This window comes from Solea solea, chromosome 10 (genome assembly GCF_958295425.1).
Source record: "Solea solea chromosome 10, fSolSol10.1, whole genome shotgun sequence".
NCBI classification, from domain to species: domain Eukaryota; kingdom Metazoa; phylum Chordata; class Actinopteri; order Pleuronectiformes; family Soleidae; genus Solea; species Solea solea.
The window spans coordinates 5,664,442-5,692,077 of NC_081143.1; the positions used below are offsets into that span (position 1 = coordinate 5,664,442).

Genomic DNA, 27,636 nt, shown 5'->3' on the forward strand with positions numbered 1-27,636 from the left:
AAGCAGCTCTGGTTCTCCTCGAACGAGCATGTTTCCTTTTGTGGAATGAGCCTGGGGTTCTTCCTCCTTTTTTGGGGCACCTTTTTCTCTGGACTCAAGTAAATCTCTCTTGTTTTATCATTAGAGCTTTTTCATGACCTTTTTCTAAACATAGGTATAAATAATGCAGACTAAAAATCTGCATCTCTGAGCCTTTCTGCAGTTGTGACCGTTTACTTTCAGCTGCACTAACTGCATTTTTTCCATTCTAAAGCTGTAATAACTGTTTTGTGGAGTCATTTTCAGCAATGCCTGTCTGTTGTGTTGTAACCGGGGCAGTCGCAGTCAGGTATTACCGCCCAGACTGAAATGCAAATATTGCCTTGATCTGTGTGTGCAAATAAGCAGGTGCAGCAGACGTAAACCACTAGTCACACTCTGTATGTTTTCTTTCACGGTTAGGTCGTTTCAGCTCAACTATGCCATTGAATTGGACTATTTTCCTGCAGACACTAGTGGGGAATTGATTTATTGAATGAAGCGTGACAATTCAGCTTGTTGATATTAGGCTGGCAGCTAGCTGGTAGCATGTCGAGCGCCATTCTGAGTCTTCTCACCATTCACGAAATATTCAGTTCTTTGAGCTGGCGGAGCATAAACTCGGTCTCCTCATTGTTCCAAAAATGTACCAGACTGGATTTTACTACAGTTTTCTCACTGTTGTCTTTTTCTTTTGTGTACTGGCTGCTTCTTCTTATATTTCTGGGTCAAAGCCCAGAGACAGTAACTGTGGAGCATGCACACATTGACCAGGCCAGTTTGGGTGAGAACAACTGAGAACTTCAATTTAGTGCATTTTCAGTTTGACTTGCAGGTTTACATGCATTTTAAGTCTGGTATCAGTTGGACTTCCAATAATTCACATAATTTCATGTAAATAAGTCATGTAAATGTACTGACTGTTGTCTTATGGGTTATAATGGCAGAGACAATTTTGTGCTGTGTTGGCTGTAATGCAGCACCTCCAGTACATTATGTTCAGTTCAGTGAGTATCTGCTGCAGTGGAACATGTTTTCAGATCATTAACTACAAGTAGTAACCGCACACGATTAAAAAATATGCTCCATTAGGAGTAATAGCCCCAGACTATGGTAATTATTTAAAGCCGAAAAATGAGAATCACAAAAAAAAAAAGATGATAAAAGGAGAGGGGGTAGTAGTGTGTCCGTGTTGTGCTGTGCGTTGATGAAGTGATGCTCCAGTTTTTCGAAGCGAAAGGACAAGGGCGTTCCCTCTCTCCGGTCTCTGCTGCCTCGCTGCTGCTGCTGGTCTGTCCACCGGTAACTGCTCGCTGAGGATGCGCTGCGCACCGTGTTGAATGCTGGACTGCACCATTCCTGTCGTCTCCACCAGGGAGGCTGTAATCCGATCCTGTTTGCAGGAGCCGTCGTGCAGCCTGTGAAGAGGAGGAGGAGGAGGTGGAAGAAGGCACTGCTCTGCGCTGTGACGCTCTCCTCCTGCACTCCTCCCCTTTCTACCGAGTGTCACCCTCTCTCTCCCTCGTCTGTTCACTCCCTGCTCGGCGAGGCTGGTCGGCGGCGCTCAAAACCTCCAGGATCGTCGCATCGCATTGTTCACCCACCTCATTTAAGTCTGCGTGACGCGGCGGAGCTTCTTTTTTTTCCTTCTTTCCTCCCCCTCTTTCACGATGTCTTTACCGGGGGATCCTGCTGAACGCGCACCGGTGCGGTGAGCATGTTCACATCAGAGGCAGCGTCGGATTTACCTGAGAGTCCACTGCCCTCGCACTGTCACAGCTTCCTCCTCTCCACGCACACAGATCTGCACTTCACCCACTGTCACTGAAGAGGAAAAAGGGAAACACACCGGATTACAAGGATGGGGTTCTACGGCACTTTAAAGATGATTTTCTACAAAGTGAGTAGGCTTTTCCTCTGCTTGCCCTAACCGCCCATGTCCCCTCCGAACACGTCCTCGTCTACTTAAATGTCATATTTGACTCGCTCTGTCGCCCTCATTATCTCTGACGCGCCTCCCACGGCAGATTGTGCGGTCACTGCGGAGGATGAACAGCAGCAGTAGCAGCAGCAGAGCCCCAGAGACGCCGCTTTAATCGCTCGGGCCTTCGTGTTATGTTGGCGCTGCGTAAAATCTTGTAATATTACGAGGCATTTTTGGCTGCATCCTCTCACACAGTGGTAACTTCAGCCACGCATTCATCAACGCCAACGCGGTGATTTAGGGGAAAAAAAATGTGCATTTGTAAATGTGTTACTGCTGTGGCATTAATGCTGTGGCATTAATGCTGCTAGATGGAAATATGTCCGTAATCCTGCGTAATACACAACTGAATTCTGCGTCTGTAGATGACATCTGATCCAATTTTTGCCTCATCGTTGGCATGATGCTCCCTCTGCTCCTGAGCAGTAGTCCTCCCATTTGCTTAACATAGTAACTATTACATGCATACACATAGTACTATATCTGCTGATATCACCTCCATCTATGTCTTAATGCACACTAATGTAAATCCGTGCAAATGAGCACAAATCTGTTCCTGGCACAGAAGCAGCCAGTCTCCCCCTGCAGTCCTCCCCTGTTTGCGGGCTTGTTATGGTTCTACACTATGCAGCAGTGGTTTTCTTGCACTGACCAAAGTGACTGCATGAGATGCATGCATGTGATCAGTCTGCTGCTGCCTGTTGCAGTAGCCCTTTTCCTGACATTGTGCACCCGCCTCGGGCTCCAAGTACAGATAATAGGTCACTGTGTCAGACTGCATGAGGTACAATATCCTTAAGGATATTGGGTGTATGATGCTCAATGGGAGCCATGAAATTCATGAAAACTCCTGTATTCAGGAAAGCAGAGCACAACTACACTAAATAAATGAGTAAAAGGGGGAAATAATTATACAGGGTTTGTCGTGTAATGTAAAAAAAAGGGTGTTAAATCGTTCACAATCTGGCTCGGAAAATCCCCCTTGCTTGGGGATTTTTTCTGGAGACGTGTGCATCTTGTCACATCGAAAGCTTTCCCTACGTTACTCCCGAAATGTAGGTACAAATGTTGTTCTTAATCAATGGTTAGGTTACAGAATAGCTTGTTTTAAGTCTCTTTTTTGTTTTAATTTACTCATTGAACCCAACCCCATGCATATTTTGTGCCACTTTGCCGCACTGTCAGAAATTGAAACACACAAGATGGAATACATTTGGAGATGGGTGTATTTGCACCTATGTTGGTGTTTTGATTGCAGTTTTGATCCTCATCAATCCTGTTACTGTGATGCAAGTTTCTCTAGCACTGCTGATTTGACATGAAGAAAGTCATGTCTACTTGAAACAGTGTTTGACAAATGAGGAAGTATGTTTCAAGTGATGGATGCTGCAGGATGTAGCTTCCATTGAAATGAATCAACACATTATGTAAGAGTGATTGCTGTCTTTAAAATATCATTAACTCCCTGCGTATCCATCTGTCGTGCTTTTGACCAGATAGAGGAGGGGGAAGAGGGAGGGGGGCACTGATTAGTAGTGATTTACAAACACTGCACTCTCTGGTTACCTTTTCCCAGGCCGAAACACAAGAAGAGGCTAGTTACATGCACCGTTTTTTTTTTTTTTTCACGCCATCATTTGGTCTGAGGCTTTTCTTTTTACATGTCTACACAGAGGCACACACTTTGAAAGCCAGCAAGCACTCCCCCTTTTCTCTTTCAGTCTCACTCTAAAGCACACACACACCCAATGCATGCATACACACACCCAGGCGCTCCTTGGCTACTGAACTGCCATTGCAGTGAGATCACTGCTTAAAGAACAAGGCAGTTGAGTTTCAGAGCCAGATCTTAACAAGCAGGAATATCTTGTAACCCCCCCCCCCCCCCCGTGTTCTTTATCAATCAACTTCTTTCAGTCATATACGTTGAATGTAGACAGGTGAAACAAAAGCTATATAGGCTCCTAGCTTTTGAAAACATTTGTTGACTTAGTTTTTGTCACTGACATGAAATGTCCCAGTGCCTTCTCTGTACATAAGTTACTAAACCTTTTCATGGCTTCTTGAACAAAGCTCTCTGCTTCACGAATGAGCTGACGTGTGAAGAAAAATCATTGGTCCATTGAGTCTAATGTCTGAGCAGAGGGCAAATCATTTGCTGTACGTTTTGGTGTTTTCCTGTCGGTACACAAACCTTCTGAAACGGTTCTTTTGGTGCTTTGATTCCTTATCAGGAATCCTGTGTTGATGCCTACTCTTTGGGTGGAATTCCTGATATTCTGCTTACCAATAAGCATGTCTGAATTTAGAAAGCAAACTTATTTTTAACATATATTTTCCTTCCAGTCGTGCTGTTCCCAATACTCGAGCATGCCCCGAGACTAAAAACGCAGCGAGAACAAACGCACACTTACCAAATTATAGTGATCAACAAAAACACTCTCTTGAGGAGACGCATATAATCATTCCACATTTAACCTATACACTGTGGAGTCAGACATTCAAGGCTCTTCTCCTTTACTGAATTTATAGCAACTCTACCATAACATAAATGCACTGTAAGAGCATTGTTTGTAAAGACAAAAATGTCACAATCTAATGTGGTTTTGTCTTTCTCCAATAGCTGGAGGACAAGTGGTTTTTTTCTCATGCAGAACAGGCTGCATCTTGCTGCACAACAGGCTGAACTGTGCATGTATGCCAACTGTATGCTAAGTGTAAATTGCACAAATACAGATTTTGTCAATATAGCACACATGTTGATAGTGAAAGTGTGGCTTATTTTACCATTATTATTTAATATTGTGGCTTGGCACTGAATCCCCAAAACCCTATTTTGGTCACTTTGTTGAATCGCTGGCATTACTTGGCTTAACAGGGTGAAACTGCAGAGCGAATCTAACTGAGCCTCGACTTAAACATGAAACATATTTAATGAATCAAAGAACAATGCCAGACTGCCACGTTGTATGTCTTATTTTGGCCCAACGGCTTTCAGTTCCTCTGTTTGTTTGTTTTTTCATGAGGGAGCGGTGATGAGCTAGTGATCACTTGCATGTGTGGTGAGAAGTGTTGCCACAGAGAGAGTGGAAGGCATGGGATGAAGAAAATTGGCTTGCCCCTGCCTTTACACTGACTCCTTTGTTTGCAGCGTAGGGTAGGTGGTAACAGGGACTTTGTGGTGTGTGTGTGTTCATGCAGGTGATAGAGAATGATAAAGAAAACGAGTTGCTCTGTTTTTTTTCCCTCTGGTATCAGTATGCATCAAACATCACTGACAAAGAATGCACCTTGTACCCTCCCTGAATGGGATTTTGTGTACATGAACACACTGTTCCCATGGAGGTTTGGGCGTGAACATGTGATTGCCTCCGGATATTATGGTGTTTGCCCAAGGGTCACTGTTCTCTTGTCATGTGCCTCCAACTTGGAAACTATTGAAAATACCATACAGAAGTAAGAAAATAAGCACTTTCTTTATCCTCCCATCTCATACTGTTGAGCTGTTTCATCTGCACCTCTGCCGTGTTATGAACCCGTTAATAAACTGGATCTTGCCTATGCATTAAAGATTCATTTTTAATTTGCATAAAGCTGTAGCAAGACGGTGGTGTCTATATTTTACTATGCTGAAATTCAGACATAATGGTAACTGAGTCTATAACCTGCAGAGGCAATTTTCTGCTTTCACTACTGTTTTTAAGAATCCATGACCCATGGAACACCCTTAAACTTCTTCTCAGTAACTGGCCTCACAAAAGTTAAGTCAAAAATAAATGTTAGCCATAGAGAAGGAAAACATTATCTACAAACCGTGACAAAGGTGCTCTCTCAACAAAACCTTACACCACATATATGTACATTATAGTGTGATACAATAGTACTGTGTGTGATTTTGTTTTTGTCTTTGTCTTCTCTGTTCTCTCTCTTAGATGAAAAGAAAGTTGGACCATGGCCCCGAGGTCCGATCTTTCCCTTCAGGAAAAAAGCCCTGCAAAGGCCCAGAGTATCCAAGGTAATAATAAAACAATATTCAGAGTTATTTTATGCCATATTCAAACTTACTGAACCTACCATGAAAATAATGAAAATATATCATGTCATATGAGCAAAGGTGCTTTGCTCATATCACTGAGGCTTCCGTTTCATTGTTTCTCCAGCATTCAGCCTGCAGTCCCCCGTGTTTCTCCACCCTGAATATTTAATGCATGTGTTCACATGTAGCCACATTAAAATTCATACTGAACACAGCCACTTAACAGTAAATGCCATGTAACTGGCTCCATCTCAGCTTCCTCTCCCATTAAAAATGAATCAGTAATGAAATAGACCCCCAGTTCCCATTTTGCTCTCAGCAAGCACAACCTGAAGTATGAGGGAGACCACTGGCCAGTTTTTCCTGCTGCCTGTTCATCATACTGTTGCATGTGTGCCCTTTGAAGTGCTGCACTGCTCTTCTTATCTAGGTTGTGACAGCAGAAGATGCTGGACCTGAACAGAAAATGTGTGTTTTTTGCACACTTTTGACGTCCGAGTGGAAATGTACACACATATTTTCAGTTTCTGTTGAGAGCTGTATTGGATTTTAACAGAAAGCAAATGCGTACCAAGATATATATTAGTTGCTGTTGGATCTCGAGACAAAAAATAACGTCTTGCCTTGTGTATATCTGATATTTTACCTTTTCAAAATAACAGCAAATGTGTTAATTTGTTCATACCTTGAACATAATAAAAATAGGGGGTTAATTAAGGACTTTGCAAACAACTGAAATCCAAACACTTTTGTTAATTCAGATTACAGATGCATTTTTATTGCTAAATAAACATTTCTGCCGATTCCCTTAATTTAAGTGCAGCTTTTAATATTTAACTTAATAATATTATCTGTTATTTACACACAGGCTATCTTTAATGTTATCTCTGTTGTCCAAATAATTAGTTGTGGAAATATTTGCAAAAGCCAGGGCAAAACTAATCAGTGTGCAAATAAACATCCGATAATCTGTTTTTTATTGAGCTCATTCATGGTCTATCCTTAATGTTTGTCGTTATATGTAATGTATGCATTTTCTCCTTTTTTTTTCCCTCCACAATACGTTGCGTGGTTTTACATCTTTAATAAAGCAGTTGTTTTATTTGTTTTTCCTTTTAAATTGCAGCCCGACAGGAATTGTCCCATGTCCAGCCACACCTACCACATTTGGCCACATCAGAACAGCCAATGGTCAGGGGCAGCAAAGACGACGCATCACCTCAATCCAGCCACCTACAGGTCTCCAAGAATGGCTCCGAACATTTCAGGTGAGCATGTTGGAGTCTTGTTCCTCTCTCCTCGCCCCCCTTGGTGACTTTGAACCCTTGAGCAAAAGCTCATCAAAAAAAACCAGATGATGTGCACAATCAATGTTCACTTAGTCTCAGAGATAATTGCTGCTTTGTTGTTGTGGCCCACCACATTACCATAGGCACTGTAGCGTGGAATTGGAATTAGCCGTACCTGACAAAAAGGGAGTTAAGGAATACATGTGTCTACTGTAGCCTTATAATCTGTATTAAAAGCAGAACATATGTTGTTTTACTTCAAGGTGATTTAAGCCCATTATTACTATGCCATTTATTTTTACTGCAATATCCAAGGACACAAAGGCAGACTTTGGTTCTTTGTGTGTTAAAGATGGACAAATTTGAAAGAGACAATTGTTAACGTCATCTTATTTTTAAACCACTTACGTGATTATCCTTACTATCTGTAGATTGACTGACAGACAGACAGACAGACAGACATGCAGAGCTAAATTTAAATTTATCCTAAATTAAAAAAAAAAAGGTTGTCCCTCATCTTCATTGAATATCCCCCAATGAAAACACACAGACAGTGTGTGAGTCTCACAATTATAAACTAAAATGTCACATTTACAAAACTATTCAGACACTTGACGATGACACTTCATACTTAGCTCTGGTGCCTTCTGTTTTTCTTTGAGATTTTTTTACAGAATGATTGGAGTCCATCTGTGAGTATTTTGATAGATAAGAATAGCCAAGACATCTTTTTTTATAAGGGGAAAGCCATATTCTGAGCCTATGAGTTTGAAGGAGGAGCCTGCAGATCTGAGACAGGATTATTTTAAGGCACCGATGTGGGAAAGCCTACAAAAACATTGCTGCTGCGTTTACACATACAGTAGAACAACCAAACCCTTTCTTTAGCAGTGTGCATGGCCAAACTGAGCAACTCGGGGAGAAGAAGGGTCTTCTTCAGAGAAGCTGATGGGTTCACGCATTTGACTGTTTGTAGTTTGGAGAACTATAATTTTATCCATGTCATAATGGGGCATTGTTTGTAGACTGAAGAGAGGGTAAAGTGAATAAAAACAATGCTATCATAAGGCTGTAACAGAGAATCTTTCCCAATGTACTGTAAGGTAATGATTATTAAAAATGTCTACATTATATTTCATTCTAATTTTATCTAATATTTATAAATATATAAATATATATTCATATATTTATATATTCAATATAATATAACTATTTCTTGCATATTAGACTTAATGACTAACTCTGTCCGATGAGACCTCACAGAAATAGGTTGTCATTTGAGCATTTAATAGCAGCCTGCAAGAATTCTCCCTGATTTATTACAATGAAACTTTCATTGTTTGCAAAACATGATTTAAGTATGGCAAAATGTCAACATCGAATGTCGGATATCAATTTTCATTTTAAAACGGGTAAAATCTTATTTTATTGTAGTGCTGTGCACGGCACATTGATTTACTCAGCTCTTCCTGGCACTTCTCCCTCCCTCACACAATGACAACAGGCCAGTCTGTCATAGTCTGTCTGTCTGGCCATCGGAGTCACTGGGATAAATCCCACCGCATCAGTAGGCTAGTGGACCATCCAAGGTTTTGCTGGTAGATCAGACTTATAGGCTTATATCAAACAAACCCAGACTTGACCTACCAGTCAGGCTCCCAGCATTTAAAACCTCAATTTGCATTCTGTACATTCCCCAGTCCAGTCCTAACATGTAGCTGCTATTAAAGATGGAGGCACAGGTACAAAAGAGTGTGTTTTACTTGAAACCTTTTTTGTTTTTTACATTAATTTTCACACGTAAAGGTCTTATTTAGTGATTCTGGGCTGAAGAAACCCAATCACAAGGACACATAGTCATTGCAATTTTGAATATAAATTGAGAGATTATAAGAGATTTTGGTTTAGGACTGACACCAGTCTTATGTAATATGAATCATCAGCTGTCAGGTAGCTTCATTTGCAGTATAAACAACCCCAAATAAACTGTGCCTGCCAGCAAGGAGAAAGTTTATTTGTGGGGATATTTCTTGATAATAGAGCAAATAAGTATATTTCTCAAAATAGATCAACAATTCTTTAAATCAAACCACGATACAGGGACAACTACAAGTTTGACTTTATGTGATCAGAATGTTCTATAAATTTAAATAAAACTTCTGCTTGACGGAAGTTTATCTAAACAACACATAGCTACTCCCTGCTATGATAGAATTCAGTCTTTATTGACATGAGTGGGACTTTTTCAGCAGATACTTTGGTGAAAACAATGAGCTTTTCAGAGGTTTGATTTTAGATCATTTTGAGGTGTGCCTTTTTTGTTATTAAGTTGCTCTTATAATGTCACATACTTGGTAGTCTACGCAATTCTTTCAATGTTGGTAATTGTGAAGCTGAATATGTTGAAACACATAAGTAACTGCTACGTGGCCCTTCCTATGTCAGGAGGGGGTGTATCTAAATCCCATTATTATCTCCACCTCCGACACCTCTGACTAAGTCTTTTAAATGCCAAATTACAGGTGGTTTGCTTGTGCCAGGTTTTCCATCCTGCCTCATGGCCTCTAATCACTGTTAGATTTCAGAGGTCCACAGAGGAAAACAACTGTGGCTGTGATGTGTCCAACATGGAGCACAGTTTTACTCAGCAGCTACCATTTTGACAACCGAATGTTCAAGCGGAAGAACCGAAACCCCACAGAGCTCTAATAACTCATTTGATTGTCACGACCGTGATATAGAAATATTCCACCAGTGATTTGGCTGCTAGCATTAGGCAGGTGCCCCGAGCAACTCTGTCCTGCCATGAAGGGCACGTAGGGAACATTAATATGTTACAGACATGTTGCACAAAGCCAGGTCTTTTAGATGCTCCCATACAGATGAGGCAGAAAAAAACCCATAAAGAGGCACACTGGGGCATTTAGATGGATGTGGGACAATCTGTCTGTAATGTCCTAGTCGTGTGTTTTCTCTTAAAACTGGATATTTAGACCTGTAATGAGTCCTGATGTGACTGTGCAGTTAATAGTACAGTGCTGAAGTAGTGCAGCATTACCCATGATAACCAACTTGCATGTTTATTTTGAGAACCTCTGGAGAGCACAGTACAGATGGCCTGATACTTTGTTTGTGCTTTTAACTTGTAATATTCAGATCTGCACATTCCGTAGTTGCTCATGAACGTCACCACTGATCTGTAAACTTAAGTCGTATGAAAAAAGAATCTGTGATTAAGCTTTTTAGCTTTCTGACCTCACAGCCTTTCCGCTCAGTATTTTTTAATTAGCTTCACATTTTTCTCTTTGAAAAGTTGCAAAACTATAAGAGGAATTTTGATTTACATTAGTTCCAGCACATGTTTAAGCTCTAAGGTTACAATACCATGTGGATACCACCTGTGATGTGCTGCATTTGTTTCTTCCTATGCGTCTGATCCCAGGAGTGTTTGTTGAGGATAGGAACCAAAGTAAGGAAGTTAAAGAAAGACTGCCTTTTTTTTTTTATTTTAACAGGCATCTAACATTGTACTAACACAGTCTTTTATTCAGCAACAAAACACAGCAAAATAACGTTGTTACTTGGATGTAACCTTGTTTTCTATAAATGTATTTGTCTAGCGCAATGTCACAGTGTATCATAAACTAAATAAAACAATATAAATAAAGACAATGGGGATTATAGAGCACAGTATGGCTTGTTAACACAGGCATCTGGCTTTGCAGGTATGAAGTGAAGTGAAATCCCGCTTTTGAGTTATCCCCATGTGTGGACTATAAATCCAGCTAAATGCTACCGCCCTCTAAATAGAGGGAACTAGAGGATGTACCTCAACTCTCGGAAGGTCAGCAGTTGACTCATTAGCGGAGTTGAGCCAGCCAGTATGTTTTCATCTGTTGTGCATTATGAATTACGGGTTTAGTCAGAATTTAAATCGACTCATTGCAAGTCACATTATAAAGAAGCAGCGTCCAAATGAAATGTGGAGAATGTTCTTTCTTTGTTGTTGTTTTTTTTTTTTAAACTTATCCTCTGTCCTCTGTTCCAGAGCTGGACTGGCCCTGAGAAGCTACTGGCCCTGGATGAGTTGATTGACAGCTGTGAGCCCACACAAGTCAAGCATATGATGCAGGTGATAGAGCCACAGTTTCAGCGAGACTTTATCTCCCTGCTGCCCAAAGAGGTGAGTTCCTCAATCCCTCTTCCCTGTTATCAGTTCATAACTTCCTCTGTAGCCCTTATTCCTTTCTGCCTCTTCCTTCTGACCTGAACTCCCACGGGAACCCTTTGCAGTAGACATTATTTTTGAATGAGTGTATCTGACAGGGAGACGAGGCCTCCTCTCCAGCTCTAATCCTGCCGCAGTCTTCCCTCACGTCATCCGACTACATCCATAGTGGGCGCCTTGTCTCTGCTACAAAACTGGCAGTACAAACAATCTAACGTGCCAAAGTGATGATAAGATCACATAAGGGATTCTTACAAAGCAGGCTCAGTGCACAGTTTCCTGTGCAGTTGATTAAAAAATCTAAACACCTGGTGTTTGTGTGGCAGATGACGAAGAAGGGCACAGAGAGTGAGGCAATAGTTTTAATATTTCTAGTTGTCTGCACTGCTAGTTAAAAACCCCAAAACAAATATACAAACAACTCAATGTGTTTACAACAAGATATTAGTTTTCTTTTTCCCAGTGTTTTAAATCCTCTTCCCTTTGACTTCTTACATAATTCCCCCTCTGCGGAAATAAAGTCAGGTCATGCTATGAAGTAATTTTAACAGGGCTGTGGTTGCACATTAAATTCATCTGGAATTGAACGTGTAAAGCCTTCTGCTCCGTGTCGGGGCTGAAAAGCAATCACCAACAAGAGATACATTTATAAAACTGTCAACTTTTAACACCAGAAATGACCAGTGGTTACTTTAAACAGGTTACTGAGCTGTCAGGTGTCACAATTATGACACCTTGTTTTTAATAATTATTTTATAGACAAACTAATCTATAAAATAGTTGTATTTATCCTTTTAAGAACAATTTCGGAGCAAAATAAAGACTAAAATGACAATATTTGCTCAACTGGTTACACGTCACTCAATAAACCCTAATCATTCTTTTTAATGATGGCTGGATTGATTATGTTTTGTAAGCGTTGTGCAAACATTTACCTGTGTGAATGTCTAAAGAACCCTGAAAAGCAGACAATAATGTTTATTTTTCCCTCTTAATGGGTCCAGATTTATGTTCATTCAACCGGGTTTTGTGTTTTTATTTGCCGTCTTTGGCTTAACAAATTGTATCACTTGCATCATTACTGGCTTTGTAAAGCGCCTATTGCATGATTTTGCTGGGCTTTCATGGCAATGTTGATTCTGTTCTATGGTAATACAATCGTGCCAGTCAGGCATGCTATCCATATTGTGCTTGTACTTTTTTCTGCAGGCGTTTTTTCTGCTCTTTTTCCAGACGTTGTTTGCACTGTTGTAAACACCTGCTTTAGTAAAAGATGGGTCCTCTCTGTGTCGTCTTCTCTATTTACACCTCTCTTATTCTTTGCCCATGTCTTTCAACAGCTGGCTTTGTATGTCCTGGCATTCCTGGAACCGAAGGACCTCCTCCAAGCTGCCCAGACGTGTCGCTACTGGCGCATCCTGGCAGAAGACAACCTGCTGTGGCGGGAGAAATGCAGGGAAGAGGGTGAGTTTTAAATTTAAGTAAGAGATGCAGGCACAGAGGCAGCATGCAGTCACTCAGCAGGAGCCTTAGGATCCTGGTGTTACTGCTGTGGTCAGTTCTGTGCTTAATATTGTGGCTCTACCTGTTATAGAATAAACCCTGCTTTGAAAACTGTCAGTCCAATCAGCTTCCCCCTCTCTCCTAACAGGCATTGACGAGCCTCTGCCCCAGAAGAAGAGGAAAATTGTTCGGCCTGGCTTCACTCACAGCCCGTGGAAGAGTGCCTACATCAGGCAGCACAGAATAGACACTAACTGGAGGAGAGGGGACCTCAAATCACCTAAGGTAGTTAATTCCCTCAAACTTGAGTTCCCCAGAGTTTAGCCTCATCGCAGCTGATCGAGTAGATGAGATAACAATTGACTTTGAATCACAGAAATAAGATTCTTAAGTGTGAAGCTGGTGTAAAGTAAGTAATACTCAGGTTGAACAATGAACGATTATTAAATCAGAGCACTGGGTGATCTTATTCTTCTTCAGTTTTAAGACTGTATTTGTTATTTTTGCCTGTTCAGAAGTTTCTGAATTGATCTTTAATGGGCCTTGCTACTTCAGAAACAGCTGCTGGTCATTTTAGATGTAAATTTGGTGACTGTGCTTGTCCGTATTCCTCGCATAAACAGTATGCTCTCTCTTTTGCTGAGACAGCATTCCTGTGACCCAGAATGTGTACACACACACACACACACACACACACACCAAAGCATACAGCTCAAGTAGAGATGGCGTACACCTGCAGCACTTGGCAACATGAGCCCTTTAATCAACTCTTTTTACTACTCTTTATCAACAGAGGTCTGCCATTTTCAGCATCAGTTTTTACCATTTGTGCTGTCAGTCCATCAACAACCCACCCGCTTTCTGCGTCCTTATTGCATCTCTTTTTCTATCCCTTCCGTATCAAAGGTGCTGAAAGGTCACGATGACCACGTGATCACCTGCCTCCAGTTCTGTGGCAACCGCATTGTCAGCGGCTCGGACGACAACACGCTGAAAGTCTGGTCCGCTATCACAGGAAAGGTAAACATGAACGGCTTTTCTATTTCCTGTTGTGACCTCATGTCTTTGATGCAGTAATGCACACACACACAGCCAAACTCATTATTATCAGTCCATGTGGTATTAATGGCAGTTGGGCAGGTTCTGCACAATACCTGGTGCTGTGCAGCATCCTCTAGCTCCACACAACCAACGTACTGTTCCTTCTTTGACACTAGCGCATCCATGGTGCCAGGTACGGTTGAGCCTGAGGCCGCTGTACAACTGTTTGCCTCCTCCCAACTTTAGCCGACTGCTCTGCTGTTACTTGCAAGTCATGTGACGCGCGCTGTTCTCACTTGTAAGTCATGTGAGAGTAGTTTCAGCCTTTTGCAGTGAGAGAAACTTGTTGTATCATATTGCAATATTATCGCAGATGCAATAAGGCGTTCAGCCCTACTGGTAAGACCTTTTATCTCTTACATTTAGCCATTTAGAAGACATGTTACACAGCCAGCATTGTTGGTATTCATAGCTGAACCTGGTGCAGCCCACAGGCTTTGTCCTGCGACTTTATCCTGTGTATTCAACAGAGAGGCAGTTGTGGCAGTGTGGTGTTTGAGAGGTACACAGATGGTTGTACCTTTCCTTTTCACCTCGAATAAATGAGATAAGTCTGGGTTGTGAACTTGCTACTTCATTAAAAGAAAGCCCTTAAAGAAATTGATATTATGAATAATTACACTGCAGCAGGTTTCTCTTTTTGTTTAACACAATATACCAGAGAGCCTGCTTTTCATTCCTGCAAAGTCTCGGTCTAACAGATAGTAAAGTTGGCATCCGGCCCACTGGTGATTACACACATAATAGTCAGCATTTGCTGATCAGAAGAGATCTCACCAAGGTCATCTGATAGGCATGGTGTACAAATAGGCTCTCCTTCACCCAAAGACATATCAAGATGACATGTTGTTGAGTTACAGTTGTGGTGGCTCCACTGTGGTGGTGGAAGTCAGGCATGATTATGGCTTTTTATGAAACCACCATGCAGTCAGATGTCACACAAACAGTGTATTGTGTCCATGGTTGCCACAAAGCAAAGCTACCTCCGAATTGTTTGTTTACATTAGTCACATGGAAGAGAGGAGCCTAAATCCATCTCTGTTAAGGTGGTGTATTCAGAGCTCATCTCTTTGCTTATTTAGCTCTTAACACCAGAGGGAGAACCCCTGGCTGGAGAGGAATGGCCAATTAAGCCCAGTCGACCATTTCACATGAAGTGGCTGTCGATTCCAGTAAAACTGTAAAGTGAAAATACAATGGGATTCCCAGAACCTGCATTTGTTTTTCTTTTTCTCGTGTCAACATCCTTTACAGTCTATGCCAGCTTTTTGAAGTCTTGATTGCTATCTTTTTTTTTTTTCTCCCTCCATCAGTTCATCCATGTGAGGTGCATGTCTATAAAGAGGCTCTCAGTGATCATCCATTCATCACAGTTTGTGATGAATGGATGAATGTATCCCCGGGCTCCCGACCGACATGACAATACCAATTACTCTTCTTCATTTCTTATTTTCCTTCATATTGCAAATAGCCAAGATGATAGTAAAGACGCTCCTCCATTTGTTTGACCTTGGTGTGCCTATTTCCTTCCAAATAAATCCAATAACCTAAAGGTTAGCCTTCCAGGGTCAAGCCTCTAACACCTGAACTTAAGTTTTACTTAGATTTGGGTCAATAAGAGGTTGAATAATGGTGAATGAACAGGCACAACAAGCTCCCATTTCAGTCTTCAAGCCTTCTCCTTTTGAAGTCTGATGCCATTAGAGTGAAGATTTGTTTTTTGTTTCATTCCATTCCCCCATCTTTGATTTTAGAGTGTTTTCCCTTCATCAGACTAAAGTAGTCTCACTAAACCAGTAATTAGTTTGGTGGATTATTATAGATTACAAGGGTAAATTGCCTCATGACCTGAGATGAGTGGTTACCTCTGTGCGTTTCTTCAGATTGGTGGATGGATTTTTTTCTGTCTTTCTTTTTTCTCTTCGGTTTGAATTAAAAGGCCGTTCTATTGGGTCTCTTTGTAGGTAGAGGATTAACTTGATGGGATTGAAAAACGAAATTGTTTGCACCCTGGACAAATTGTGCCGGAGGAAGAGCAGAGTTGGCTCTTCTTCTCAGATACTTGGTGTTCAATTTAGAGCGAGAACCACTCAACGTTGAGCGAATCAGGCTCCATAACAACAGCAAATTCACTTGCTGTGAGGCAATCAGAGAATTATTGTCATATGAGCACATTACATGTAAATGCTTCTACACCTCTGAAAGAAGTGGGTCGTTGCTTAGTGATCAGGTATGACAATGGGGATTTGATTGTAGTGAAAATATTGCATCAGACGCTGAGTCATACAAGAGCTTTGGTTGGTGGTTGCATCTGTGGTTCAGAAGCTTGATCTTCTGCTGACAGAGTTACCTTTTCTGAGACCTGAAGGAGACCTTTGTCTTTGTGTTGCCCTCCATCTTCACTGAGAGATGGCGTTTTTTTGTCCATGCACTACATATCATTGTATCAAACGTGGCTTTTCTGAGCAGTGCAACAGAGCAGCACATGTCCTTGGTGCTTGTCGGCAGCAACCTCAGCTGTCAGGCTGATCTAAGATGGCAGACTTATGGGCTGTTGTCATTTCGACGGAGTGGTTTCCTCTGCCAGATACTGTAGCTGCATGGACGCTCCTTTACACATTTACCTTTACCTCGCTCTAACGCAGATATGGGATTGTTTTTGCTGAGCTGAGAGTCTAGTGGGGATATTACATTGATTAGACACGGGGGAGATTACCTCTTAACATTGTAATGAAATTTTTGAAGTCGATCTTTTAGCGAAACACAACAGAGGCCGTGATCTTGTGTTTTCTTTTTGGCTCTTTTCAGTCGAGGGGAAAGTAGTGTGTAATTATTGTAGCGTGTGGTGTGATATCAATCTGTCAACATTGTGAGAATCATTAAATCACACCCATCTCATCAAATCAGCTGCACAAGGAATGGGAAAACAAACAAACGTGTTGACATCCACACAGAGCTCTCAGAATAGCTTTAGACTGCACCAGTTTTATTTTTTTACTGCTTAATCTACCAGCATTTTTCTGCTAAACAAGCTGAAAGCAGGAGCAGTTTTTCTGCTGTTGCAGGGAAAGGCGTGCCAAGTTAAGGCACTTTTAAATCGGGCATCGTGGTGGCGCAGTTGGCCAAAGTGTCCCTACTGAAAATAATGAAGCAGGCAGCAGCAAAGATTTTGTTTGCCTCTGCTAAGATCATTATGTTGTGCGTCAGAACGACTCAGGAAATGTTTTCATTTCAGACAATTGTCCTGTGGTAGTAAACAGGAAGTCCATCACCATGACTGTTAAAATGTGACCTATGTAGAAATGTTAATTGTACATTTAAGGTGTTCTAAGAATAGACTCCTGCCTGCCAAGCTCAAGCACACGTTTCTCCATTGAAAACCATGGGACACCACCTTAGATCTGCTCTTACCTGGATTTTTGTCTCTGTATTGTCTAATGTTGATTAAACCTCAAGTGTTTGAGTCATGTGAATGTAACATGGTGGTAGCTTGACCTGAGGTGGTTTATTTCAGCCTTTGCAAAGCTGCAAATCAATATACCTTCAGTCTTCTCGACCCGTATATTTTGATGTTCTGCTAAGGTCAACAAAGATGGATTTTTCACTCTAAACAGAAAACAGTACGTTGAGTATTTAATGGTTTTATTATGTTATTCTCGTATGTATGTATATTTGAGAGTGGGTGATGAGTTGAGTACCTCATTTATCGATTAAAACAAAAACAATCTTTCATTTGGCACAGCCAACACTGGTCTAGTGCCTTTTTGGACAAACTTGAACTATTTTCCATGGAATAGATTCAGCAGCACTGCTGTGCAAACAGAAGCAAACCTATCACTGTCTTCTCTGCTCATTGAGTGGCAGAGCAGCGAGTTGATACCCAGACACAGGCTGTGCCCTACGTGACTGACAAAATCTCCTTTCTCACATACAAATCAGAACTTCATATGGAGGAGCTGCATCTTTTAACATATATAGCCTTAACTGTTGAACAAAAGTTTAACAGAATTGCCAGTTCTTTGGCATAAAGTCTGTATAATGCCTTATTGAGCTGATCTACAATTTATCAGGGCTCGGCACAGAATGCAAATACGTTGCAGTGGCATCATGAATTTGTTAATTTGGTGTATTGCGGTTCCACAGAACACTGACCTTAAAAAGCCACATTCTTTTGTTTTGACCTGGTCTAGTTCTTGAAATGAAGAGGAGAATAAACATGATTCATTAAAAAGAACAAAAATAATCTACTTTCATTCTCGGAGATGGGATTATTTTATGTTTGTTCGACAGACAGACAAAGATGCCTAAGCCCTTCATTTCAGATGCTCTCTCTTCCCACGCTGTTTCAGTGGGCTTTAATCATACACTGCCATTCTTGTTCTTGGAACCTTAACCACTGGCTTCGATTCTCGAGAAAAGAAAAGAAAAGAAAAAGCTCAGTAAAAACTGCAGGTCTGGAGCTGAATATTACACAGCAGTGGCACAAAATTTGCCCAAATGTGAGTTAAGATGCATGTTGAATGGTGCATCAGAGTGTTGTGAAAAATCTGCATAATATACCACCTTTCTGCCGTATTGTAAATGTGCAATTAAGTGTGCTTTAGTGAAATGTCTTTCCAGCTGGAGGATTCTCTTTTCACTAGTGTAACAAACCTAAGAAAACGGTCCATGGTGATAAAACAAGAGCGACTTACACACTGTGGTGAGGTTGACTGTAAGGTCATGCTACATTGACCTACAATTAATGAAGTGGTTCTCTTTATCACAGGAGGAGGTGGGAGAGGCAGGCTGCAGAGCCATCCACCTTTTTCACTTGCTGCAGTGAAAGCTTCTTTCCCTGCACTGCCATTCACTGCTCAGTGGCTTATCAGCTGCAGTCAGGGGGGTCACATGTTGTACATTTCAGAGGCTTTATGCTCTTGTACCTGACATCACCGGTGCAATCACCGCTGACCAACTCCACAGTTTGCTCCTCTCCCCAAAGGCTTTTTAATTGAATGCACTTAGGATTATTAAATTCAGGGACCAATGAAATACACAGTGGAGACACACATTCAATTGATCAGAAAGATTTCCATAACTACTCTAATGTATGGTTAATCTACCTTACCTAATGCAGATGAATCTCCACTTCTCTTTTATTGAAGACGGTTGTCAACTCTTTCTCCCAAAAAGAAAAACCCTGCCACATTTGCAGCAGATAAGCAATTAAAAAAAAGCTCAGAGTGATTCTGTCCCAGTGCAACAGCAGCAGGTAGAAATGACTGAACTCTTTCTCCCCATTAAAGGTCACACACATTTAATTGTCCTTGTCTTTTTGCCCTGAAGGCAAAAGATGGTCATACAGAGAGAAGAAGAATGTGATTTTCATGAAACGAAGTTATGATCTGTATGAATGAAATAACCCTGAATGTCTTTGAAACTTTTCATTGATCAAGACTTTTCTTCTTCTCTGGTCTTCACAGTGTCTGCGAACGTTGGTGGGCCACACAGGTGGGGTGTGGTCATCCCAGATGCGAGACAACATTATTATCAGTGGTTCGACTGATCGCACACTTAAGGTCTGGAACGCAGAGACAGGAGAATGTATCCACACCCTCTATGGGCATACCTCAACAGTGCGCTGCATGCACTTACATGAGAAAAGGTATGGAGCAATCTCACGAGTAAACATCACTAAGCCTTAAAGAGCCTGTTGAACAGGAAAAAGATAAACCACATCAGTATCGACAGCAATGTAACGTAGTTTAGAGCGGAAAGGCTGTTATAATATGTGAATACATCGGTGGTTTATCAACGTTTCACTCGTGTCTGAGAATTAACTGCCCTTTTTGTCTTGAGTTGTTAAACTGATGTCTTATTTAGATAGCACATATAGAACAGGCCACAGGCTGTGCCATTTTCTGCCTCACATCAAGAAATTAACAAGCTTTATCACATTCATCTGAAAACAACCACCTTTTCATGGTAAACGTGTAATGTTTGTGTGACCGTGACGGTGACCTTACGACTACATGAGTGAAAGAGGGACAGTGTGTGTATGACAGTGAGCTTGTGGTTTTATAGTGATTAAATAGACTGTAAAATGTCTTCAGTCAACTGCTGCTCACTTATTCACTCAGTATTACTCTCCAGACCCAAAGTGCTCTATTTGCCTCAGGGACCACCAAGATTTTTGTGTAGTTTTTGATTACTCACCCACTGAAAACACTGTGTACTGCCGGCAGACAGTGAAAAACATGTTGGTGATCTCCATCTTAGTATCACCGTGAGGCATTTTAGAATATGTGCTGTGTGTCACTACAGCGTGTTTTTTTCTAAATGGCATGTGAATAGGAAACTTCATTAAAATCTGGTGGAAATTAAGTAAAACCGCCTCAATCGGTGAATAAATGTAATGTTTTCTCTCTTTTTTTTAAATGACGGCTTTCATTCAAACGATCACCCCAATTATCAGATGAAGGTAAAAGCGTAGGTAACCATTCTTCCCTGAAGGCAGTTTCCCTTTCAATAAACTTCTGGCTGCTCAGAGACATCCGTTTGAGTCAGAGATGTGTTTTTGTACGATCAAGTATGAACATGAGTGTGACGCTGTGTGTTACTCATAAGAGAAGCAAAGACAAAATGTTCATACCTGCGTCATTACTCTGTCAATGAGCTGCCACGGCATGACGCAAGAGGTGTAAGGGAGAGTGTAAATAAAATGTTTCATTAAATTGGACAGAAAGGATAATATTACACAACTCACAACTATTGTAAGTGTATTAATAGTGTCAGCTGACTCTGTCTGTATGTGCTCTCCTCGTCAGGGTGGTCAGTGGTTCTCGTGATGCCACGCTGCGCGTCTGGGACATTGAGACGGGTCAGTGTTTACATGTCCTCATGGGCCATGTGGCGGCAGTCCGCTGTGTCCAGTATGATGGCCGGCGGGTGGTCAGCGGTGCTTATGACTTCATGGTCAAAGTGTGGGACCCAGAGACGGAGACTTGCCTCCACACGCTGCAGGGCCACACCAACAGAGTGTATTCATTACAGGTGAGACCGTGTGCTTCTGCATTTCTACACAAGTGTAGTTTGAACATTTCATATTTTTTCTCACCCGTGACTCAGATTAGGACAATAAAACAATTTCCACATGTTTCTGTTTATATTATATCGTCATGATCAGATTGTCTCACTGCAGTAGACATAATATCGATTGAAGTCATCGTCAGACCGTAAAAACATGACTATAAATGGTATATTCTGTTAGCAGCTCTAACAAACGTCATAGGCAGACTATGAGCTGGCTCAGTCTGAACGTCAACTGTCCATGGTTGTCGTCTACCTTTATGAGACTACTTCATTCACTGCACATTTATATCTTTTATCAATATTTGATTTTGTTCATATTCATACAAATGTTTGCTAAAATCTATTTTTTGTTGAAGAAAATAATTCCTGGATGCTCTGTAAGACGTCCTCCCTCGCTCTGCCCTTTAGCCGGTGTCATCACTTTCAGAGAAGAGGCCGTTTACTCCACTGTTAGATTGGTTTTTGTACCACGCTGCATCGTTTGTACGTAATAACGAGAAGCAACGCTTTCACCGATCAATAAAATTCATTCATTTCAATGAGCTTCATCTTCAGTCTGTTAATAGAACAGAAGTACATGCTGCGTAGGCATCTGCACCGTCAACTGCAAGTTGAGGTGACATTATGCAGTTACCTTGAAGGTGGTGCCTCGGCCTTCAGCCAGTTTAAATTGATCCCCTCTGTCTCTAGTTTGATGGGATCCATGTGGTGAGCGGCTCATTGGACACGTCCATAAGGGTCTGGGACGTGGAGACAGGGAACTGCATCCACACGCTAACAGGGCATCAGTCCCTCACAAGCGGCATGGAGCTGAAAGACAACATCTTGGTCTCGGGCAACGCAGACTCCACTGTCAAGATCTGGGACATCAAGACAGGCCAGTGCCTACAAACACTGCAAGGTGAGTCCACCCTCCCGACTGGATGTTGTGCAAGATAAGCACCTTTTTGCACTGGTCAAAAAAAGGGAAGAAAAATCTGTTGTTTTTTGTTTGCAAAGCCAGATTTTATCAGGATTTTTCAGTGTATAGTTTAGGAAGAAAAAAAAAATTGCATTTTATGGACATTTCAGTTTCCAGTTAATGTGTTGACTGTGCGTGTGTGTGTGTGTGTGTGTGCGTGGGTACACACCTCGTGTGTCTGCTTGCCCTGATTATAGTCTCATGTCCTTTGTCTAAAAGTGAAAAGCTCTCGCTCCATTAGCAGCAGTGGTCCCTCTCACTGAGTTCAGATCCTCTACTGAATCACAGGCAGCAGCCACCGGTGCCCCACCCCTAAATGCCCTCATTAACAAACCACAGCACTGTGTGCTGGTCGTCCTTACACACACACACACACACACACACACACACACATTCAGCCACTGAACAAAAAGATGCCCCAGTGAGAGTCTGAAGAGAGGGAGGGATAAGACCAGAGGGAGGATGTGTGTGTGTGCGCTTTGTAAAGAGGGGATGGATGACTACAGTCGGGGAATGAGGGTCTGATAACTTTGTAGGTCATATAATTAGGTCAGTGGACAATATCTGCCATTCATTTGTGTTTTTTGATAAGACAATAGGCCATTAACAGGGCAGTCACTGTCAGCTGATGGCCATAAAGGTAGTGATGGAGGAGGCTGCTCTGTTGTGGTAATAGGGAGGAGGGAGGGAGGGAGGGTTGTTGGGGGTTGGTGCAGAGCGGTGTTGTGTACTTGGGTTTATAATGCAGCCTTTAAATCAACCAGAGACAGAGTTGGAAAAAGATGAGAATGAATGTTGATGGTGTGATTTCAACACATTTTCTCTGCATGAAAACTAAATTAGACTCGTGTGATTGAAACAACTGCTTTAGCAGCCTCAGTAAAGAAGGGAAATATATCATTATATATCATTTCCCCGCATTTGATTCTAAACTTTTTGTGTCGCCTGAATTGATTTAATTAAGATATGATTTTCAAGCCTTTGGGGAAATCTTAAGTCACCCCACACAAGTGAAGTCAGCTCGGTGAACCAGCCCCGCCATGTTCACTGTAAATGTGGCCTCGTGCCAGCTGCCGGCTCAGAGGTGTATCCTCCGTGACAGTGACAGTGAACATCTCACTGCAGCTCGTCCTGGAACCTTGTCTACTGCTGGAAGACCTCGCTGCTCTGTCACAGAGAGGAGCTTTTCTCTTCATCTCACAGACTTACAGAGGCTCTTTACTCTGTAGCTGGTTTCTCCACGACGCCACCACTCTCTGCATTAGTCTGGTTATTAGAAATGACATTTGGAGCTATAGACTGAACCCAGTTCAGGGTTCCCTTTAATCAAAGTGTTTACTCGAGCAGGTAAACCTCTCATCTGGTGATCAACTCGTGTTACAAGACTGAGTGTCATTGTACTGGCTCTTAATACTGTTAAGATTGAAATTAAATGGTGGAGGTCATGTTTACGTATTTTAGGTGAGATGTCACTGTGGAAAAACCCTGGAGGAATGAAAACAGAGGGAATCAGGAACATATGTGAAGAGATAAAACCCACACCGATATCTGTGACCAGCTGCTTATAACTACCGCCCACAATTAGTAACACAGTGTGATATTTATTTATTATTTAACAGTTTTCAGTTGCCAGGTTTCCGTTAAAATGTCTTTTAACTGAAATTTCAACCAAATTTAGAATTTTTCTTCAAGCCTGGCAGATTTTTTTTTATAAAAAAATATAACAACGTACAACTGGATGATGTTAATAAATTCTTGCTTCAGTTCATTATTGTATTAATATTGGACCAAGTAGAAGAATGGAAACACACGTATGGTGATTTCATTTGGTACATAACTATTGATAAGTTAAACAAGTAAAGTAATTCAGTAATTAAATATCCGGAGACTTAAGTTTTAGAGCATTTTTCACAGCGGTTATAGCTGCAGAGAGGTGTGTGTTTGATGAGTAACTTTAAGTGCTGCTGACAGTCCTAATATTTCCTGGACTCTGAGAAAGTTCTGTCCCAGGAGCAGAGAGGTTTTTTTTGTGGGCAGTAAATATGGATGAGGAACTATATTTAGACTGCGATGCCTTCCTTCTGCTGCAGAGAAGCTAAAGTTCCTGAGCTCCTATAGTAAAAGAAAAAGCTGTCCCACTCTAACCGTCTGTCTGTCTTTGTGTGTTCAGGTCCACACAAGCACCAGAGCGCTGTGACGTGCCTCCAGTTCAACAAGAACTTTGTCATCACCAGCTCGGACGATGGCACGGTTAAACTGTGGGACCTGAAGACGGGCGAGTTCATCCGTAATCTGGTGACTCTGGAGAGCGGCGGTAGTGGGGGCGTGGTGTGGCGCATCCGGGCCTCCAACACCAAGCTGGTGTGCGCGGTTGGCAGCCGCAACGGCACAGAGGAGACCAAGCTGCTGGTGCTGGACTTTGACGTGGATATGAAGTGAGGCGGGACGTTTTGGGGGAAGGATGAAGAGATCGAAAACCGCAGAGAGGAACCAACAGAGACAGAACGGGAGATGAGGCACGGAGAAACCAGAGGGCAGAAGCCGAGAGCTCTTCACCCAAACTTGCAAAATCAACAACCACCACCATCAACAGCGGGCTGTCCTGTCCTGTCCTCCACCGTCATCTTCCCTGTCCCCCCCTCCTGCGTAAATGTTACTGACAAAGCCACAGAACCCTCTCATGTCATCACAGTCCCTGCCTCTGACCGTCTACCGCCACCCGCCCAGTGGAGTCGAGGGGATCGGGCTGGAAGTGGGGCAGCGGGGGCACCAGCGGGGGCACCAGCGGGGGCACCAGCGGGGGCACCAGCGGGGGCACTAGCGGTCTGTCTCGTGATTAGTCTGGAGAAAGAAGAGAAGAAAGGAACGACTGATGATGACTGAACTCTTTTGAAGTGACTCCCCGCCCTTTCAGTCCGGAGTCGGCTTCGCACAGAGACTTTCGCTTCAAACCTGACAGATTTTGAGATGTACAGAGATATATTATTTTTTAAAGCCCCACCCCCCTCATCAGTATGCACACACACAGACACACACATGCACATATACACATACCAGGAAGTGGAAAACACTGACCATAGGAAAAGCTTGAGCAAGGTGGGAGATGTTTTAAAGGTGAATTTCTACACAGTTACACGTTAAGAGCTGCTTGATGTTAAGGTGAAAATGGGAGGTTTCGTTGTTTCTCGTCACTCCATTTCCATTCTTGCTCTCCACTTAGTTTCTGAAGTCTGGTTTCTTTACAATATCGCACACAAACACAACTGTGAATTTCAGTACCTTTTTGGTTTATCATATGAAAGGGGTTTCTGTATTGTTGTTGTGATTTTTTTTTTTTTTTTCTCAAACCCCCCCCTCACTCTTTTTTCTTGCCGTTGCCAACAGCAACAAATCCCAGTATTAGAAACCTGCTCAGTTTAGGTTTGCTGTCATTATGTCACAGGATTTTTTCCCCCTCTTTCTTTTGGTCTTTTTTGTTTTGAGTTGTTTGTTCTTCCTCTCTGTTTTCTACATACCTGGGTTTGGAGCGCCGTCTCCACATCAACGTCAATGCTGTCCAGAGTTTTTCAGTCTAGCTGGGGAGGTTCCTTCAGTGCCAGTGCTATGACGAGAAGTAAAGCTTCTCTGCTCAGAGTGCTGTGGATTGACGCCCCCGAACTCCCTCAGCCCCTCCCCCCCTCTCCTGTTTTTCCCCAGTGGCCAAACTGTATTTATGCTGCTAGATGAATGGAAAAGAGAGAGATGGAACTCTTACTTGCTGTGACGTTTTAGTCCCAGGCGAAATTCCAAATTGAACTCTGTATGTTTGGACTTGAAACAAAAGATGACAAAAGATGAACATCCAACATTTTTGTTTTTGTTTGATTTTGCCACTGAAAACTTGAGCCAAACGTGCCTCTACGAGGCTGAGAGGAGGGAGCGTGTCCGACAGATACTGACAGGATCGCCTGCTGGGAGGAACCGAGCGGGATGTACACTGTTGGCGTGCGTGCGTGTGCGTGCGTGTGTGTGCGTGCATGAGTGCGTGTGTTAAGCGTGTTAATGGGCTACTTGTAAACACATTCCTTTGGGACAAAGCTCTTTCAGCCTGTTCTTTGGGGAAATGTACAAATGCTGTGTGGACTGGTGAAGAAAAAAAAAAAACAAAACTAGCAGATGTATCAACTTTTAACACACGAATGAAAGAACTGTCCGTATCCATGTGTGACTGTTGTTCCATTCAAAGAGGAGACCATCACAAACATCAGCTGACTGGTCGAGCGGCCAGGAGTCCTAGTGTTACATGTGTCGCAGTTAAAACCGCCTCGGTTGCAGCCTTGTGGTTTGTCAGTGGGAAAGATTCCAAACACACGAAAGGCGACAAACGTGAACTGAAACATTGTAGCCAAAACGAAAATCGTCTCAATCTCCAAGAGTCACAACTCAAGCTGAACTGTGAAAGTGGTATAACACTGTATATTAAAAAAGAAAAAAAGAAATCAATCTTGCTCTATCTCCTCTTGTTGTTTTCTCCCTCTGTTATAATTTATGGTCTGGTTTGAGAAATCAGATTTGTTGCAGGTGTTTTATTTTTTCAGTTCATGTAAACTGCCTGGCAAAAAAGAAAACAGACAGAAAAAACCTTAAAGGGATTGTGTATTTGTTTGATTCACTTAGAATTTTATTTTCTTATAACTTAAGTGCAATAAAATGTGGGTTTTTCTTTTTTCATTTCAAGCATATCAGTTGTCTGTTTTTGTTACCTGTGTGAAGGCATCTTATATGTTCAATAAAGCAAATTATTTGAGTAATTACGCTGGCGAGGGAAATAATTCAAACATTTAACGCAGCGCAGGTTTAATCAGCCAAATTTATCACAAGCACTTGTTTAGTTTCAGCTCAGATTCACTGAATTAAACAGGTGAGTTGAATTCTGTGGCACTAATATTGGACCCAGTTCCACCTCTTTCATGCTGAGTTTGACTTGGAGTGAATTGCAAGTTTGCAGCCGTCTGTGTGGAGCAGCGACGAGACGACACGTCGTCAAATTAATACCGGAGACACACAAATGCCACATTTTCAGAATGTTTTGACTCTTTGTGTGCTGCTCTTCTTATTGTTGATGTGTGTGAGGTTGTGGTTTTCTGGATATTCACTTTATATTTGAACTAAACCCGAACGTACTCTCAGCCACACGACTCAAATATGTATTATGAGTTATAATTTTCTCAGTAATCTGTTCAAGATCCTTAATCTGACTCAAACAGAACAGAAACTTGGTGTCACAGGTGAATAAGATCTGTGGTTCAGGTCTCAGTGGTAATAAGGCCAAAGCCACAGGAGCGATTTAACCATGTCATACCAGACATTTTATTATTATTATGGAATTAATCAATTGTTCCTGCTCTTGAGTTATGCCACGAGTCAACAAAGGAGATAAATGAGTCCTTTGTGAACATTATT

The 27,636-nt window shown here is 41.9% G+C and overlaps 1 protein-coding gene across 2 annotated transcripts in view; it reads left to right on the forward strand.

Moving 5' to 3' along the window:
* The window catches only part of LOC131466708 (F-box/WD repeat-containing protein 7), a 57,100-nt gene extending 30,116 nt beyond the window's left edge, over nucleotides 1–26,984 (forward strand). Inside the window, exons 1-11 of one of the 2 annotated variants that reach the window (XM_058640136.1) lie at nucleotides 1,530–1,918; nucleotides 5,935–6,017; nucleotides 7,165–7,306; nucleotides 11,376–11,510; nucleotides 12,896–13,019; nucleotides 13,207–13,343; nucleotides 13,965–14,078; nucleotides 19,625–19,806; nucleotides 20,969–21,194; nucleotides 21,924–22,134; nucleotides 24,365–26,984. In XM_058640136.1, coding sequence (XP_058496119.1) covers nucleotides 1,880–1,918; nucleotides 5,935–6,017; nucleotides 7,165–7,306; nucleotides 11,376–11,510; nucleotides 12,896–13,019; nucleotides 13,207–13,343; nucleotides 13,965–14,078; nucleotides 19,625–19,806; nucleotides 20,969–21,194; nucleotides 21,924–22,134; nucleotides 24,365–24,633 — 1,662 coding nt within the window. In that variant the 5' untranslated portion in view covers nucleotides 1,530–1,879 and the 3' untranslated portion in view covers nucleotides 24,634–26,984. Of the gene's footprint in view, nucleotides 1–1,529; nucleotides 1,919–5,934; nucleotides 6,018–7,164; nucleotides 7,307–11,375; nucleotides 11,511–12,895; nucleotides 13,020–13,206; nucleotides 13,344–13,964; nucleotides 14,079–19,624; nucleotides 19,807–20,968; nucleotides 21,195–21,923; nucleotides 22,135–24,364 lie in introns of those variants that run through there. The other variant, XM_058640135.1, reaches the window with a different exon arrangement.
* Nucleotides 26,985–27,636: the final 652 nt, after the last annotated feature.